The sequence below is a fragment of the Chelonoidis abingdonii genome, chromosome 1 (genome assembly GCF_003597395.2).
Source record: "Chelonoidis abingdonii isolate Lonesome George chromosome 1, CheloAbing_2.0, whole genome shotgun sequence".
Taxonomy (NCBI): Eukaryota; Metazoa; Chordata; order Testudines; family Testudinidae; genus Chelonoidis; species Chelonoidis abingdonii.
The window spans coordinates 359,727,263-359,745,934 of NC_133769.1; the positions used below are offsets into that span (position 1 = coordinate 359,727,263).

General features: G+C 50.5%; 2 protein-coding genes across 4 annotated transcripts in view; both read right to left on the bottom strand.

Annotated features, from left to right (window-relative positions):
- CAPN5 (calpain 5) overlaps positions 1-18,672 on the bottom strand; it is a 135,122-nt gene that overhangs the window by 29,708 nt on the left and 86,742 nt on the right. The gene's annotated exons all lie outside the window — the stretch shown is intronic.
- OMP (olfactory marker protein) lies at positions 10,232-11,001 on the bottom strand. The gene has a single exon (XM_032771516.2). The coding sequence runs from the start codon at positions 10,999-11,001 to the stop codon at positions 10,522-10,524; it is 480 nt and encodes a 159-aa protein (XP_032627407.1). The 3' UTR covers positions 10,232-10,521.

Consider the following 18,672-nt stretch of genomic DNA (forward strand, 5'->3'; position numbering starts at 1 on the left):
TTTAAATGACTGTGCCTTCAATGGAGCAGCCTGGTACATGGGAACCCCAAGGGAAGAAGGCCCACTCCTAAAATTTAATCCTGAGTGGGGGAGCAACAAGGAAGCCGTCCCAAGAGATAACTATAGCAGACCGCTTGGAAATAGTGACCATATACAAGCAAAGTCAACATCCCTGTGGGGGGAAAAGAACAGCTAACAGCCCCAACACCGGGCTAGTTTTAATTTTCAAAGAGGGAACCTATACAAAAGGAAGGGGGTTAAGTTTAAACAGAAGTTTTTTAAAAAAAGGTACGTGTACCTAAAGTGAAATCTTTGCCAAAGTGTGTATGGGGCCCTTTTTAAAGACGACCATAATAGAGGCCCAACTTCCCCCAATTGTATAATCCCCTAATTAAGAAACACAGTAAAAGAACTTAAAAAAAGAGCCAATTCGTGGGGTTAACAGCATGGAAAAGAAGCAGTGAGAGATAAAAAAGGACGTCCTTTAAAAAAGTGGGGAAGTTCAAATCCTAGTGAGGCAAATCAGAAAAGAAGCCACAAACACTGGCCCAGCGTTTAAGTGCAAGAGTGGATAGAAAGCCAAAAGGAGGTGTGGAAGAACGGCTAGCCAAAAACTCCAAAAAAGGTAATAACCAAAATAAGTTACATCAGAAAGCAGGCAGCCTGCTTTAAACACCCAGTTGGGCCCCCTTGAACGATCGAAAATACAAGAAAGGAAGCGCTTAAAGACGATTAAAAGCCCAATTGCGGAAAAAACTAAATGGATTCTTGCTTCAGTCTCCAGCTGAGGATGGTTAGAAGATCCAACCTGAGCCGGCTTGTGTAGGTTGACCAAATCTGAGGAACTGTCCCAGATTGAAAGTGTCAACTAGAGGAAGGTTTTGGAATTAAAAGTTGAATACACTCAAAACATAACTAAGTCCACCGGGAAACTGATGGCATTTTACCCAATGAGTTCTGAAAGAACTTCAAATGTGAAGGTTTGCGGAACTATTTAAACTAAAGGTTTGTAAACCTGGTCCCTTATAAATCGGCTTTTCGGTACCAATGACTGGAAGTTTAGCTAATGTAAACCCAATAATTTTAAAAAGGGCTCTAGAGGTGATCCGGCATTAACAGACCCAGTAAAAAGTCTATATGTTGGGGTACCGGCAAAATTAGACTAACAATAGTTTTAAGAATAAATTGTCAACACATAGAAAACCAAATCTTGAACAAATAGTCCAACATGGTTTCCCGAAAGGGAAATCGGGTCTTAAACTAAATCTATTAGAGTTCCCTAGAAGGGGTCAACAAACATGTGAACAGAGGGAAATCAGTGGAACCACAGTTGTACTTAGATTCCCAGAAAGCCCTTTGACAAGGTTTCCTCAACAAAAGCTCTTACGTAAATTAAATTTGTCATGGGAATAAGGAAGGTCCCTCATGGTTGGCAGAACTGGTTAAAAGAACAGGGACAAAGGGGTAAGGAAATTAATGTAATTCTCAGAAATGAGAGGGGTAACTAAAGTTGTGTTCCAGGGGTTCCAGTCCCTTAGACCATCCTATTCAACTTTTAATTCATAAAATATCGGAGAAAGGGGGTAAAAGTGAAGGTGGCAAAAGTTTGCAGGATGATTACCAAACTACTCAAAGATAGTTTTAAGAACCCAAAGCAAATTGTGAAGAAAACTTTCCAAAAAGATCTCACAACTAAGTTGATTGGGCAACAAAAGGCAAATGAAAATTTAATGGGGAAACATGTAAAGTAATGCCACATTGGAAAAAATAACCCCATACTATAACAGCAATCATGAAATGGGGGCTAATTTAGCTACGATCAAGGAAAAAAGATCTTGGCGTCATCGTAGATATCCTCCTTGAAGTGTCCAATGCAGTGTGCAGAAGGCGGTGGAAAAAGAAAACAGGATTTAAAGAACATAAGGGGATAGAGATAAGAAGCTGAGAATTATATTGCCCTTATATAAATCCATGGTACGCCCACATCTTCGAATACTGTGTCAGATGTGGCCTCCTCACCTCAAAAACAGATATTCTAGCACTAGAAAAAGGTTCAAAAAGGGCAACTAAAAATGATTAGGGGGTTTTGGGGAGAGGCTTCCCCATATGAGGAAAGATTAAAGAGTCTAGGACTCTTCAGCTTGGGAAAAAGAGAGACTAAAGGGGGGGATAGATAGAGATATATTAAAATCATGAGTGATGTGGAGAAAGGGGATAAGGGAAAAAGGTATTTACTTTTCCCATAAAAACAAGGAACTTAGGGGTCCCACCAAATAAATTAATAGGGTTGCCAGCTTTAAAATTAAATAAAAAGGAAGTCTTTCTCACACAGCGCACAGTCAACTTGTGGAACTCCTTACCTGAGGAGGTTGTGAAGGCTGGGACTATAACAATGTTTAAAAGAGAACTGGATAAATTCATGGTGGCTAAGTCCATAAATGGCTATTAGGCAGGAAGGGTAAGGAATGGTGTCCCTAACCTCTGTTCATCAGAGGATGGAGATGGATGGCAGGAGAGAGATCACTTGATCATTGCCTGTTAGCTTCACTCCCTTTGGGGCACCTGGAATTGGCCACTGTCGGCAGACAGATACTGGGCTAGATGGACCTTTGGTCTGACCTGGTACGGCCGTTCTTATGTTCTTATGGTTTAACATAGTCATGCCCAGCAGGAGGCCAGCCCGTAGCCTGAGAGCTCTTGAGAAATCTCAGGAGCCCAATCTCCACATACAGCCCTTTCTTCGGAAAGGCTGGTGAAAATGTCATGCACCACAGACATCAGTGGGAGCAGTGTCGGAGCTGCAGAGATCAGCAGCAGCATTGCAAACTCTCTGTGCAGCCTCAACAACATGCCTCCCCAGCCTGTTCGGTCCTTGGTCTCACTGCATTGATTCCCAAGGGGTTAGTGAGGTGGATCCTAGGCTGATATCACCAACTCCTTTCACGCAGGGCCCAGAACCGCTGTTAAGTGATGAGGGCTGTTGTTCCCAACTGACTTGGGCTGGGCTTGGCCTGACCTGAGATACAGGCTCTGAACCCCAGAAAACAGTGCTTATCTGGGCAGGAGCTCGAGGGTTGTAGTGTCCCCTAGATTGTCCCTGCCCTGAAGAGCTGACAAGACAAAGGATGGGAAGGGAAACTGAGGCACAAGGTCACACAGGAAGCCTGTGGCAGAGCAGGGAGAAGAACTTAGATTTCCTAAGTCTCTGCCCAATGCCTTAGAGCGCCAGCTCATCCCTCCTCTCAGAGCAGCACCGGCAATGGACTTAGAAGTAGTTTGTGGATTTTACCCCATTCCTCATAGAAGGGGTGCTGCAGTGTGCTATTATAATAATGAAAATACTGATTCCATATACAGGACTGCTGATCCATAGATTTCAAAGCACTTTACAAAGGAGGTCAGCATCATTGTCCCCATATGTTGATGGGGAAACTGAGGCACAGGGTGGTGACATCTAACACCACCCCGCAGGTCAGTGGCAGAAATGGACTAGCACCCAGCTCGCCCAAGTCCCAGCCCAGTGCTCTACTCATCAGGCCACACTGCCTTCCTCTCTTCCAGACAATAAGTGGGTGCCCCCAAAACCCCAATTCCTCAGGAGAAACAGAGGCCCAAGCCAATGTTAAGGATCACTCATGGCAGGATACACTGAGCTATAGCTGATTCACTCTGAGCAGCTCTAGCCTGTAAATTAATCACAAGGCTTCAAGGAGCTGACTTCAATTTCACTTTGCTGTAGAGAATCCCTAGGCATTCCTCCCACAAACTCCAAAGGAAGGCAGAAACAATGCCAGAAATGACTAGTTGTGGTCAAGGAAAAAGGCAAAGTCATTCAATATCACCTTGAAAGCCCATTAGCAACCAATCAAACAGGAACAGAGGGCAAGAGGGGATGAAGCTACAGCGAAGTAGTGTCAGAAAGACAGTGATATTTGTGCCATTAGCTGCCATGGGTGTAGGAGGAACATCTACTAATGACGGCAAAGCAGCCGTAATTTAAGCATCAAACAGATTAAGATGGGGGAATAGCTACAGAACTGTAAATGGAGCCACTGCTTTCAGGCCTTGACTCAGGAAAGCGTCCCTATTCAGGACAGCATTCAAACATGTGCATAAAGTTGAGCAAGTACTGAAGAGTCTTCCCGAACTGGGGCCTTAAACCCTCTCTGTCCTAGTACCACAGGTCATTCCCAGCTGGTACTGGGGAGGAAAGCAGCCAGCTGAGACTTCTGCTTTTTGGCTAATTCCAGTTCTAGTGTCTCTTCATCCTTCTCTTCACCCAATTCTTTCTTGCCTCTTTCCTGTCTCTCCCCTTTCCACCTGATGCTTCCTGTCTGACACAGAGAGCGTAAGCCAAAGGTGGGCAAACTATGGTGGCCCGTGGGACCGTCCTGCCCGGCCCCTGAGCTCCCTGTCAGGGGGCTAGCCCCCGGCCCCTCCCCTGCTGTCTCCCCTCCCTCACAGCCACACCGCCACACGGGCAGCGCTCTGGGTGGCAGGGCTGCGCGCTCCTGCAGAGCAGTGCGGCAGCATGTCTGGCTCCGGTTGGGTGGCACAGCTGTCAGAGTGTCATGGTAAGGGGGTTGGATAAAGGGCAGGAGGTCCTGGGGGGCAGTCAGGGGACAGGGAGTGGTTGGATGGGGCGGATGTTCTGGCGGGCGGTGCGGTCAGGGGACGGGGAGGTTGGATAACCGTGGGAGCTCCTGGGGGCCTGTCAGGGGGCGGGGGTGTGAATAGGAGCAGTCAGGGGACTGGGAGCAGGGGGGTTAGATGGGGGTGAGGTCCTGGGGGTGGTTAGGGATGGGGGATCCCAGGAACGGGATCCCTGGAGACAAGGAGCAGGGGGGGTTGGATGAGTCAGAGGTTCTGAGGGGGCAGATAGGGGGCAGGGGCCAGGCTGTTTGGGGAGGCACAGCCTTCCCTACCCAGCCCTCCATACAGTTTTGCAACCCCGAAGTGGCCCTTGGGCCAAAAAGTTTGCCCACCCCTGGCGTAAGCTGTCTTCAGAGACTGTTTTCTTTGTTACCTGTCTGTACACACCTATCAGAATGGAGTCCTGATCTCTGAAGGGGGTTCCCAGGTGCTACTATAACCGCGATGCTAAACAAAAAGAAGTTTGGAGGGGAATAAAAAGTCAAACAAAAATGTTTTCATGATTTCTAAAAGATTAATAACAGTGAATATAGATTAGAAAATGTGACCATTTGTGTAGGGCAGCGAATCTAAAGGAGACTGTGGAGAGGACTTTGTCATGGTCTACAAGAGGCTGAGATTTCTGACTGGAGACGGGCTCTTGAATCTAACAGAAAAAAGTTTGGCTAGGATTGGGAGCCTAACTTCTTTAAATTCCTTTCAAACGCCCAGTTTAGCTCATTACTACATACAGAGGAATAGTGAAATAGTGCCTTGTTGACCAGTGTTGTCTCACTGTTTCCTTGTTCCCCCCATCTATGGACTCTTGCCTTATTCTTAGACTGTCAGCTTTCTGGCTCTCTCTGTGTTCTGTTTGTACAGCACCTGGCGCAATGGAGTTTTGGTCCATGATTGAGGCTCCTAGCCACTGCGATAATAATATGAACAAGGCTGAGAAAAGCTACCAGGCTGAACTCTGACACAGGACAGCTACTTGTTGTGCTGGGGGAGTGGAGATTGGGCAAAGTGGAGCTGTTTGGAAAGCTGGGGCCAGCTGGGTGTGTATGGGGGTGTGATGGGGCACCTGCCCCACACTGGGCTCTAAAGGGTTAATAGAGCCCTTGGGAGACTGTGTAGGAGTTGGAGGGGGCGCCGCAAGCAGTGGCCATCTACAGGGTCCCTGGGCTGGGACCCAGAGTAGTGGGCAGGCGCAGCTCCCGCTGCCTCCACTTGCCGTAGAGAGGGACTGTAACATTCCCCCGGAAGGAGGGAGCACAGAGTATGGCACAGACAGAGGGTTGTGTCATGATGAGGATGCCGCAGTCCTAGGAGTGACAAGGGTCCCTGGAGCAGATGTGACTGTGGCGAGACACCACCAGAAGAGGGCGCACTGGCTAGCAGAGCTGATCCCCAGGACAGCCAGCAGGGGGCGCCGCAGTGGTGAGTCCCGCCCCACCCCAGGAAGGCAGAAGGGAGAACAGTGTGATGATCAAGGATGCGGGGTTGTTGAGGGAAGCCCAGTACTTCTGTGCCAAGGCATTTGCACTTAAAGGGATCCCCATTGTGCTGCTTTCTTACCTCCCCAATGCATCAAAGTAGTCCTGGCGTAGGTGGCTCTTGATGTGTAAATGCCTGGTTGGTTCCTATGGCTCTGCTCCAAGGCATTTGGTGCAGGGACATTAATCCTCCCTCTGCCCCAGTCTCCTTGCCAGCCACAGACCCCCCCACCCCTACCCCTACCCCACCTCCCGCATCTCCAGCCTCACCCCCATCAAGCCTGTTTTCCCACCATCCCCTGCTAACTCTGTCACTGCCTCAACTTACCTGATACCCCACCCCCGCTGTGCCCTCCATCCCTGCTCATCCCCCTCTCCTCCGAGTCCCATCTCTTCCCAGCTGCCCAGTTTTGCCTCCACAGTCTCTATGTGAAATGTTATCAGAATAAGCGTTGGCATTTGATGCATGCCGTTCGTGGGGAAGGATTTGTTCGGCCAGAGGAGGCCACAGAAATGAGGGAAAAGAGGCAAAACTTCCAAAAAAGAGCATTTTAAAACGTTGCCTCTTGCAAACACCAGTAGCTACTTCACTAAGAAAACAGCACAGATTGTGGTGCCAAACCTGGAGCCTAACTTCAGTCATTAAAGCACAGCACAGAGGGATTTCTGATCAAATCCCAGGAGAAGCCGAACCATGAAGTCGCTACAAACACTTCCATGATCTGCAGACCACCAGGTTCTTACTTCCTCAGTAACCAGGGCAGCTAGCCCTGGATCGTCCTGACAGAGGCATGGACACATGGCTGCCTTCGGTCGCCACCCCACTCACCATTTACTTTGTGAATTGTAGACGGTTTAGCCAGTCCTTCTGGCTCGCTGTGTCATATACCAGCCAGAATGCAAGTCACTCCATGGGACAGACCCTTGGAATTCCTAGGAGGCACTGCTCCAAACACAGGGTGGCGGGTATGTGCACACGGTTCAGTGACAGTGGAGAAGGCCCAGCCCCAGCCATATTTGCTGCAAGAGGGTCAAGTCAGAGTCACACAATGGCCACAAAAGCACAGTGGTGTCTGTAGTGTGGGCAGGGCCGCAAGGCGTTTGTACATTGTGAGGTGATTTGATTTATCTCATAGCCCCCAAAAGTCCCATGGGTGGACACGACATGGTTGGTACACACCACTGAACCACCAGGTCCCATTCATGCCCTTGTAACCTCTCCTCCTAACCACAACTTTGGAACAACTACAGAAGAGACTGCCCCAGAGAATCCACCTCAGGTCTTCCACTGAGCCCAGGGCTGACTGGGACAGGATTGTGGGATGAGTGGGTGCTGTGGGAGCTCATCTCCGTGTCTCGATTCAAGGAGGCCCCCAGTCTCCAAGGGGGAATGACTGACAAAGGGCTCCAGTGAAGGAAAACAGAGGCCCAATAACCACACAGCTCCGGGTCTGATTTTCAGGAGGGCTTGGGGAATTGTTTGTTTGTTTTTTTTAAAACAGTAAATGCCAATTAAGAATTGAGGCATCTGTGACCGGGAAGAATGGTCCTGGGTGGGGAGAAGTCAGGGATTTCATTTCCTAACAGGAGGCGGAGAGCGGGGCTCTCTCTGGGGGGGCTCCTCAACTCCAAAGGAGGGAGACCCAAGCTGTGCTTGTCAGGAGACCCACATACAAACCAGGTGAAGCCCATCTCTGTGCAGAAAGGCTGGTGCATCACTTAAGCCATTTTCTGAGGATAAAGGGACGCTCGGGACTTTCTCCTCACCCGTGTGCATACGGTCAGTTTCTGTAATGAGGCCAGACCCTCAGCTAGTGGACACTGGTACCGCTCCAGGGGCATGGAGATTGGTTAACGTCCCAACCCTGAAACCGTGTCATGTGGATCTGAGATACACCGAGGAATCAGAAAATTCTCTCTCTCATTCAACAGCTACACGAGCAGCTAAATATCCAGCTACGCGGCTCACTTCAGGAATGAAGTTATTACGTTTTACAGATCTCAAGCTTTGCAGTGTGTGTGTATGGGGGAAGACACCCAAAATCATGAGGTGAAGACTGATGGGTTCTCCTTTATTGTGTGTAAGACCAGGGCATTTTAGGTCAGAGGGAGACACATCCAACCTCATTCCTCAAGGGCGTTTATTTTCCATTGTACACAAATACATACCCAGCAGGATAAGCGCAGCATGAACTCGACACAGGAGGTGAGACACAATGAATTACCATTAAAGTGTCCTGACGACTCATAACAGCGATTTCGGTAATGGCTAGAACTGGGACAGTCTGATTGGCCCATGTGGCATTTCAGGCCAGGAGCCAAACTCTGCTCTGGGATGTGTGTGTGTGGTTTCAGGGGGAGGCTGCTGTTAAAATCCCAGAGCAAAATCTGGCTCAAAGTTCCTACATTTTGTGACAAAAGGGAATAGGAAAAACCTCAATTCCTGATCACCGGGTGTCTCATTTCTTCAGGGAGAAAATGAACAAATAAAAGCGACAGCACAGAAGAAAGCACTTGCCATGTTGTTATTTTCTCCTGGAGAGACCCGTGTTACTCTGGTACCGCACTGAAGGGAGCTCTCTTCCGCATGTATCTGATGTTGTCTCACCAGCTTGCGTGACTCTCCGGCACATTTGCCTGCCTTCCTGCCCCACACCATTGCTGCGTACGCAGTGGCTGCCACTCCAGTCGCCTCCACAGTCGCCTTGCGGTTCAGAGTTTCTCTTTGGCAAAGAAATGAGCTTTCCCCATCCCCTACACAGGGAAGCTTGTATAAATCAGCTATAAAAATAAGGATGAACTGTGGGTGAGATCAAAGCTTGAGAACTGAGTTGAGGTGGGTTTGTTTTTCATTCAATGACATAATATATACCTCCGGAACAACCAGTGCTTTGTCCTAAAAACACTCTCAGGTGTAATCCTGTTCAGGACGATGAGACAAAGAGTAGCATGTACTTAGCATTTCCATAGCACTTTTCATCCGTGGCTCTTAAAACTGCTTTACAAAATAGGGTCCATATCATCACCTCTTTCACAGAGGGGAAACTGAGGCAAGGAGCAGTTCAGTGACTTGCCCAAGTTCACATACCAAGCCGCACAATGGTACTGCTGTGAAGAGAACCCAGGTCTCCAGCTTCCACCCATGTAGCCTATATACCAGACCCCTACAAAGCTCTATGCCTGGCAGGAAGCGTTCGCAGTAACAGTCCCTTAGGCTGTAAGCAATTTGGTGCGAGAGAAGTTTCTTATTTTATCGTTTGTAAAGCACTGGGCAAACTTACAGCCCTAGGTAAATAATTAATAAATAACCAATATATTTCTATGTGAGCTTGGAGAGATCACATACCTGTATTGTACTCTACACAGGAAGAGCGCTGCAGAAGACTCATATCTGGCTCAGAGCTACAAAGGGTTAAACTCTGCTCAGAAACCTTTGCTTTGCCCCTATAACTTTCCTAGCTCAGCACACTGCAGCAGATTGACCTTCCAACTATTTTCAATACATAACATCCCCAGGCAGCACACTGTCCCCGAGTTCAATTTGTTCCACAGCAAGGCAAATGCACTGTGAGAGTTACTCGCTGTGCAGCAGGAAACAGATGAGCTGATAACATTAACATGGGTCCAAAGCCTGAAGTCCCCGCTGAGGTCTGACCAGCAGGCCTGAAATTTGCAAAAGTGGCCATTGATTTCCGATGCATTAGGTGAGGGCATGAGGGGCACCTTGAGACTCCCTGGGGCATGATTTTCGGAGGTGCTGAGCTCCACAGCTCCAGCTGAGGTCAACGCGAGCTGCAGAGGCTCAGTCCCTCTAAAAACATGTCGCCTTTGGAAAGCTGGGTACCCAAAGTCACCAGACACGTTTGAAAACGATGGCCTTGAGAGTGGAGCTCAAAGCGCTGGTCTGTGTCACCTCCCTTACTCCACATGACGACGTGCAGTAGAGATCCTTAATATTTCCACTGGACCTTTAACATCTATGTAAGGCAGTCGGTCGGGTTCGATCAAGGCAGTCCCACAGCTTCCAAGCCAGCTCGTCCCCATCTCAACAAGCTGCCAGTCAAACAGCTCGCCTTGCACAGCTGAATTAACTAGCATGCAATACTGCGTTCTAGGCTACTAAAGCAACCGTCCTCTCCCTCCATTCAGCCACAAGACACAACCTGTTGGGGAAAGTCTCCCGGGACAGTGGGGGGCAACCAGGGCAGCATTATAGTCACTTGGCTATTCTCAAACCATGACTGCCAGCTGCCTATCAACAGGGCACAATTTTTTTGTTGTGCTGTTCCTTTAAAAGAAATGACCAATCACTGAATCGAAGTGAAGAGAAAGAAACATGAAGAGAGATACGGTTGAGGGAAAGAGGTGAGGGATCTGCCCAGGATGAGATGGATCAGGCTTTGAACACTACAGAGCACTTGAGGTGGGCTGGGTCGAGGCCATCGGTGAAGGTGAGGAGGAAGTACATCACCTTGCGGATCTTGGCTAGCTCCATCAGCCTCTCCCCGAACTCTTGGGCATCTGCCTCGTTACACTCCACTTCCTTGGTCCCTGGCTTCTTCCAGAAGATGCCCACTGGCTCCAGCAGCTGCCTGTTCATGAGGTTGGTGAGGTCGGGCGTCCAGTGCTGGGAGGTGCCCGTCACCATCACCTTCCCCGCTTTCTCCATCTGGATCTTCCAGTGCAGGAAGTGCAGCTTGTGCTGCCGGACGAAATCCACCCGGTAGATGTACTCGTTGGGCCGCAGCAGCTTCTCGCCATCTTGCGGCCGCTCGTTCCTCTGCTGGAGGCTCTGCGCTCGCAGCCGCATGCACTTGGTGAGCTGGACGTCCTGGACGAAGAGGAACTCAAGCTCCGACGCGTTACCAGCCATCGCCTCTGCCTCTCTCCTCCCCGGCTCAGTTCTCAGCACTGTTTGGCTCTCAAACAGGCCACCCTGGGAAAATGCAAACCCGAAGCCAATCGGCCCTCCCTCCCCAGACCCAGCAGTGCTAGGCAACCTGGGTCAATGACGCTAAGGGCCCTCAGGGTTTCCACTGGGTGCCCTCTTGTCTCATTTGCAGATGAGGAACAGATCCTGCCACTGTACAATAATCTATAGGGACGGGATCTCTGATGTCAGCCTCCTTGACAACCTCCTTGACAACCGCTCCCATGCAAGCCAGAGCACAGTTGTTTGTATTTAAATGAGGCCTCTTGCAGCGGGGCCACCATGTTACAGCGCTGGGCAGCAGGACACACAGGGAAACAGCTCCAAGGGCCACCTGATTTCTCAGGGCAACCATCTTAGGGGCCAGGCTGTGCCCAGCCTCTGCAGAGGCAGGTGGCCACAGGGAACCTCTCTGCAAGAATTGCACCCTGAGGACAGAGGCTACTTCCTGCTAAGGGGGCAGAGAAAGTGGCTCTGTCCAGAGGCATGATAGTACTGAAGGGGTCTAGCAGTGGGGTGGGCACGCTCCCTCTTACAGCTGCTGTGAAGCTCCTGAAGGCAGTGGTGATCTGTGAGAGGTAAAACCTCCTAGGGCCTCTACTAGGGTGGGACAACTCAGAACCATCCCACAACGTAGAACAATGGCTAAGAGCTACAACTGGGCTGGAAGTATTTACATTCACAGTTCTAGGAGTATCATGGGATAGGCCTGAGTTCCATGGGTCTGTCCTGCCACCTTGGAGGACAATCGTGGGATCCTGCATTTAGATGATGTGTCTCTAGTGCAGACATGGGCAGACTATGGCCCATGGGCCACCGTCCTGTCTGGCCCCATAGCTCCTGGCCAGGGAGCCTAGTCCGTGGCCCCTCCCCTGCTGTGCCTCCTCCCCTGCAGCCACGGCACTGCTCATGCCATGCTCTGGACCGCCACTCCCACTGGGCAGCGTGGGGAGCACAGCTTGCTCTGGCTAGGTGTCACGGCTGCGAGCTCCTGCTGCTGGTAAGGGGGTGGGGAGCAGGTGAGGTTGGGTAAGTGGGTGGGATCCCAGGGGCAGTTAGGGGCCAGGGGTCCTGCGAGGGGCTGGTCAGGGGACAAGGAGCAGAGGGCGGTTGGGTACGAGAGAGACTTTACCTAGGTAAAGTGCTGATTGGCAACCAAATGCATTACACCCTGCCTAGCAGGGAAGGTCCATCAACACCAGATAGACTATTATGCGATATTAAAGACGACAAAAGACTGCTGTTGTGCTCTTGACTTCCCATTAGCTGACTTTGCAGCTCAGAGCACATGGCAGGAAGGGGACAAAAAGCTCCATACAGAAGGAACTGATTCTCTGTATGCTGCTTGGACTCTGGGGGGCAAAGTTTCTAGGCATAAACAAGAGATCCCCAGCTGATTAGCTGAGGGGGGCAGTCAGGGGGTGGGAAATGGGAGCGGACGGATGGGGGTGGGGGCCAGGTTCTTTGGAGAGGCACAGCCTTCCCTACCCGACCCTCCATACAGTTGCGCAACCCCGATGTGGCTCTTTGGTAAACGTCTGTCCCAAATCTGGACTTTAGCATACAAAATCTGGGTGCTTACTGTGAACCTCTCCAAGCTTATACACAGCTTGGATCTTATTTCGCTGCCACCAGATAGTATTGAGGCTACTATCAGCCTGGGTTCCCCCAAATTCCTTGGGGGGGGACCCCCCTCTCTGGCCTCCCCAACTTTCCCTGGGAGGACCCCCAAGACTCAGAAGTATGAGTCTACCGGCAAAGGAATGATCTCCCCTCCCTCCTCCCTCTCTCTCCGTTGTTCCGCTCTGAGGGGATTGATGCAATCTCTTTACATGACAATACCAAGAAACTGGTCTCCGTCTCTCCAAAGAGACAAGCCTTAAGCACCAGGGAACAGAGCTGATTCTCTCTCTCTCTTTCCCCGTAACTTTTTCCCGCCCTCCCTAGCCTGTCACAGATGTAACAGGACTCCGGGCACAGAAATTCCTCTCCCCTTTGCCTCACTAGGAAAAGAAACTTCCACAAGTTTTAAAAAGAAAACTTTATATAAAAAGAAAGAAAATACAGAACAATAATACTGCATTAAGAGATCAATACAGGCTCTTGCTTATAAGAAAATATGAATAAACAGTCTGATTTAAAAGATAGCCCAATTAAACCAGTCCAGCAAATCAACACCCATGTAAATACAAATCAAAGCACATCACAGCCAATCACTTTGGTTCCTTTGTACTCACACTTGATAGTAGAATATTTGAAAGAAGATGGAGTTAGAAGAAAAGCTTGTTTACTCACAGCCGAGGAAAACAAAAAGACCCCGAGTTTCCAGTTCCCTCCCAGACTTTAAAAAAAATCCAGGTCTCTGATTGGTCCTCTGGTCAGGTGTTTGGTTCCCCCTTTGTTCACCCTTTGCAGGTAAAAGAAAATTAACCCTTACCTATCTACTTATGACAGGCCTCGGACCAAAAAGTTTGCCCACCCCTGCTCTAACAGTTGCAGCACTGGACTGAGGGTCAGGACTCCTGGGTACTTCTATTCCCAGCTCTGCCGCTGACTTGCTGTGGCCTCTGTTTATAGGAGTGTTGTGGGACTTAACGTTTGGAAACTACTTTGGGAGCATGAAATAAAAGGTGCTGCATAAACATGAGGTATAGTTATAATCCTAGGGCAACACAGCACCAGGCTGCATTGTCACATCAACTTGCAACAGCCCGGCAATGACACACAGCCACACAACATCATCCCTCAGGGGCACGATTTCATGGGGTCGCCATGGTGTCGCTCTCCAGAAGACACACGTGCTCGGGTCATGTCTGAAGCAACGGGCTCCTGAAAAGGTATTGAGAGCTCATCTCAGTGCAAAAAGCAACAGAGACCAGGAACTGAGACAGGGTCATTTCACTGTGAATGCCAGGGATTGACCCGAGCTTGGGGAGATCAGCACCAAGGTTGCTAAGAGCTGCACAGAGGGACATGGTGATGGCACCACAGCGAGGAACAAGGGAGGTCTAATAATAGCCCCATGCCTTCCCGCTGTCCTAGGCTTGTTTACTGGCTCATAAGCACCTTTAGGAACAACTTTCCCTCCTGCCCAAGGGCTTTAAAGTTAAAAATGGATTCAGTGACCCTGGAGAACGTTCCGTAGCTGAGCTCCTGTGGCTAGTCACAGGGACCTAGAGGGACATGTTCTGAACGGTGATGGATCTTTTACCTACTAACCCGTCACTCCAACACACATGGCATGGGCAGGAGGAACAGAGCAGCCATGCCGGTACACGGAGTGGGAGAGAGGTTCCCCTGCAGGACTCCGAAATGTTGGCAAAGCCGAATCCTATGGTCATTACACAGTCAGAACTTCCACTGAGTCAAGTTCTGCTCTCAGCTACTACAAGGATGCAACCTTCATGAGTCTGGATTACCACTCCTGGGGATATGGCAGCTGGGGAGAGGACTCGGAGGGCAGAGACTCCATAGCATGCCCTCGTGGAGTTTTAAACTTGGATCATTCCACTGGGGCACAGGATTTGCCCCCAAGGTCTCCTCATGGAACGGCCAGTGGTTCTGAGACCAGGCCCCGGGGGAGCCAGGTACCAGCTCTGGGATCCCTGGGCCCTCAGCACAGCTTCATTGGAGTCACTCTACCAAGGGTTTCCCCAGCAGCATCTATCCTTGAACACACTCCCTTGGAAGGCACAGAGAGAATCAACAGAAGAGCGAATGCAGTCACAGGCTGATTTCTCCAGTGTAGCCCATATAGACATATGCTAGGTCAGTGGTTCTCAACCAGGGGTCTGGGGCCCTCTGGGGGGCCACGAGCAGGTTTCAGGGGGGCCACCAAGCAGGCCAGCGTTAGACTGTCTGGGGCCCAGGGCAGAAAGCCAAAGTCCCATTGCATGGGGCTGAAGCCCAGGGCCCTAAGTCCCGCAACCTGGGGCTGAAGCTGAAGCCTGAGCAACGTAGCTTCGTGCAGACCCCTGTGGCATGGGGCCTCAGGCAACTGCCCTGCTTGCCACCCCCTAATGCTGGCCATGGCTTTTATATGCAGAAAACCCTTTAATGTGGCACAGATTGGCCCTGGAGTTTTTGTAGCATGTTGGAGGGGCCTCAGAAAGAAAAAGATTGCGAACCGCTGTGCTAGGTGACGTATAGTTATGGAGCAAGGCAGTAACTCAAAAACCTACAGGCCGTAAGTCTGTAGGACAAAGATAACTGAGCCCTAGGGCCTAAAGGCTTAACCTAAGCAAGTAACCAGGAAGTGACCTTCTGTCATAAGGGGCACAAGACAGCAGTGACCCTGTATCACAGAGGCTACCAGTCAGAATGCTCCATCTAGTGCTGCTGAACAGCTGACAGGTAACCACAAGATAACAGTTTGTAGCAGCTTTGGATATTTTAGAGTAAGAATATCAGCTTGAAGTAAATGGCCTAGTAACCTATGGGAGAAGAGCCCCCGCAACGTCAGTAGGGTGAGGAAGGGTAGATAAGGAAAAGAGGCTGAAATCCCTATTGCATATGCATGAGGTATAGAACGCGTTAGCGTAACCCATTATAAAAGTGGGTAATTGGCCAATGAACCCCAGGGAGATTTCCAGGAACCCGCCAGGCCAAGGACCACTCGTGGGTTATTCACATACTACGGAGCTCCCCGCACAGGGTGATGGGAGCATCTGAGTGCTGGATTACCCTCAGGCTGCTCTGCTAGGTCACAGTGTTTGTGATTAGCTAATGGTGCTAATACGACCCTGACAAATTCAGACGGCCTCCCGAAGTGCAAGCGTCATTCCCGTCTGCACAGAGAGCCTCGCTCTTGAACAAACTGCCAGGCTGTGGCTAATCGGGAGGCAGCTGAACCCTGGCAACCCCCATCATGTTAAATTGGAAACACTAAACACCCAACCCACAGGTCAGGCAACACCGCAGGGCTTCCGGAGAAGATGTGCATCCTACACCACCACCGATCCAGCCCCACTGATTCTCCTCATGCTGCCTGCAATCTGCCCAATGCTGGCTGCAGACCCCCACCCGCACTGACTCTCCTTGTGCTACCCGCTGCCTGCCCCACGCCGGCTGCAGACCCCCACCCGCACTGACTCTCCTTGTGCTACCCGCTGCCTGCCCCACGCCGGCAGCAGACCCCTGCCCTCACCGACTCTCCTTGTGTTGCCTGCAGCCTGCCCCATGCTGGCTGCAGACCCCCGCCTGCACTGATTCTCCTCATGCTGCCCGACGCCTGCCCCACGACGGCTGCAGACCCCCGCCCGCACTGATTCTCCTCATGCTGCCTGATGCCTACCCCATGCCAGCTACAGACCGCCGCCCGCACTGATTCTCCACTGATTTCTCCTCGTGCCTGCCCCCCGCCCGTAGCCCCAAGCCAGCTGTCAGACCCACCGCCCGCACCGATTCTCCCACTCTGCTTGCCCGCCGCCTCGCCCCAAGCCAGCTGCAGACCCACCAGACCCGGCACCATTCTCCTCGTGCATGCCTACGCCTTGCTGATCCCCCACACCGGCTTGCAGGGACTCCTGACCCCAACAGAGGGGTCTCCGACGGGTCTAAGGAGCGATGTGGGCATGACCCCACTATGTGCCCCTGCTATGATCGCCTCCACAAGCTTATAGGCGTTGGAGTTTTTGCCGGGTTGTATGGGCTGCAGCGATAGGGCCATTGTGATTGAGGAATGCAGCATTCCTGCTCTGCACGATAAGAGAGAGGGAAGAAAGAGTTACAGACAGGACCGCCCCAAACTGTTGTATGATCCAAAGTCCGTGGTTTCAGGGAGGCACACCGACTGCTCCTTTGCGATCCCCGCCTTGTGTCTATCACAGGAGCTGTGGGCGGTCACTGACGACATGAACGAAGCTCGATCTATGGCATGCTCCGATGATCTGAGTGGCGCAGGCGACGCCATCCAGTACACACGCCAGGGCAAAGCAAAGCGTTCCTTTCTGCCTAGCCCACTGCAGTCGCCAAAATCCATGCTAAGAGACAACGGCTGGATTTCTGGATCACTTATGCACATAACGCCACTGAACGAAACAACCACATGGCAATCAGCCTGGTCGGAAGTCTTGGCTATCCCAATTTACATCCATAACACGGCCGCTGCTCAGCGTCGGCTGTAGCGCGTCACGAAGGTGTGTGCGAAGGGAAAAACGATGAAAACCAAAAGTCCTCTAGACATGGTAGCCAAGGTGACACTCGGAAGGAATCTCCGGGATTGAAATCTCTTCCTCAGCTGGTACTCCCGTGGGTCGAGCAAAAACACCAGCATAGAATCTCTGTCTCAAACCCTCTAGGTTAATATATAGAAGTGTTTGGTTGCTTATCTCAGTGTCGTTACCCTGGACACTCTGGCCGCCATGGTGGATGAGTAAAAATAAAAAAGTGAAATAAAACAACCTTAAACTCAAATCTACTCATAATCCCCAAATGGCAGAAATATGGTTTACCCACTTCTTACCCCTCAACCTACGCTATGCTGGGCTCAGTTTCTGGTTCTCACTTCTGGATGTGTTTTCAAACTCATCCATGTTTCAATAATCGGATTGTAGTAAAGTAGAACTGGCCAACCCCGAGCCACATACTACCCATTACTGTGCGCGCAGTTTGTCGGCTAATGTTACCAAATTTACAGTCCCTTATATTGATCCGAAGTCTGAGTCAGGAAGAGGCAACGGAGCTCCTCTCAGGAGGAGACGGCGCCCACGGCTGTGCTCTCTCTCCTTCCCTCATTCTCTGCGCCTTAGCTTTATGAGAATCCAAGTTTAGAGATACAGATTCTGCTACTGGAACTATACCTAAAGAACAGTATTCCTTATGTAAGATGGCCAGCAAAATCTCTCTCTGCGCCTCGATATCTCTTTCTTCAAGTGGGGCTCACTGGCGGGTGCCTTGATCTCTCGACCAACGGCAGTCAAACCCACCGAGCCCTATTTGCGCTAATGGCACCCATGTCGGATGCTAAAACACCTCAGATTTATTGCGAATTGTGTAATATTAAAGTAAACACAGGTTACTGGACCAACCAGTAGCTGTCACCTCTCTGCTCGGCTTTGATCACATGCTAGTGGGCTTATCGCTGTACCAGCTAAGCTGTCTCCAGTATAGACCCACAACGATGTCCTGAATATCTACTGAGTGGGCCACCTTGGCTAGTACCGTAACTGATTTTCTAAAGCCCTGCGCACCATCATTTCATGGGCCCGTAAAAGTTCCCGCATTAGGGGAGTAACCCACAAACCCCATTTTCCTGGGGCGCGGTACCGTAGACCTCAGGGCAGCATCCCGCAGCTAGTATATTACAAGGCTAGTCTCCTGACAAGACGGCCCCCAACGTTAGCTTATGGAAGCTGGTCCTTGCATCCCCGGCAATATATATACCTCTCACTCCCAGTGTCCACAATCTGAGACATTAGGTGCCCAGAACCTCCTTATTTCCTATAGGGGCCTCTAAATCCTAGTGCCTAACCACTATCGATCCCCTATATACGACCAGGGAAGTGCTCAATAGGTAATAATCAAAACTATTAACATGGGGATCCAATAGAGACGCTCGAATCTCTCCAGGGGTCCCTCTATCATATCCCTTCCTCTCCTCCTCTCCTCTCTTCT

What these genes read in the sequence shown, in the direction of transcription:
- OMP (XM_032771516.2), bottom strand. Translation starts at nt 11,001, where the DNA reads ATGGCTGGTAACGCGTCGGAGCTTGAGTTCCTCTTCGTCCAGGACGTC.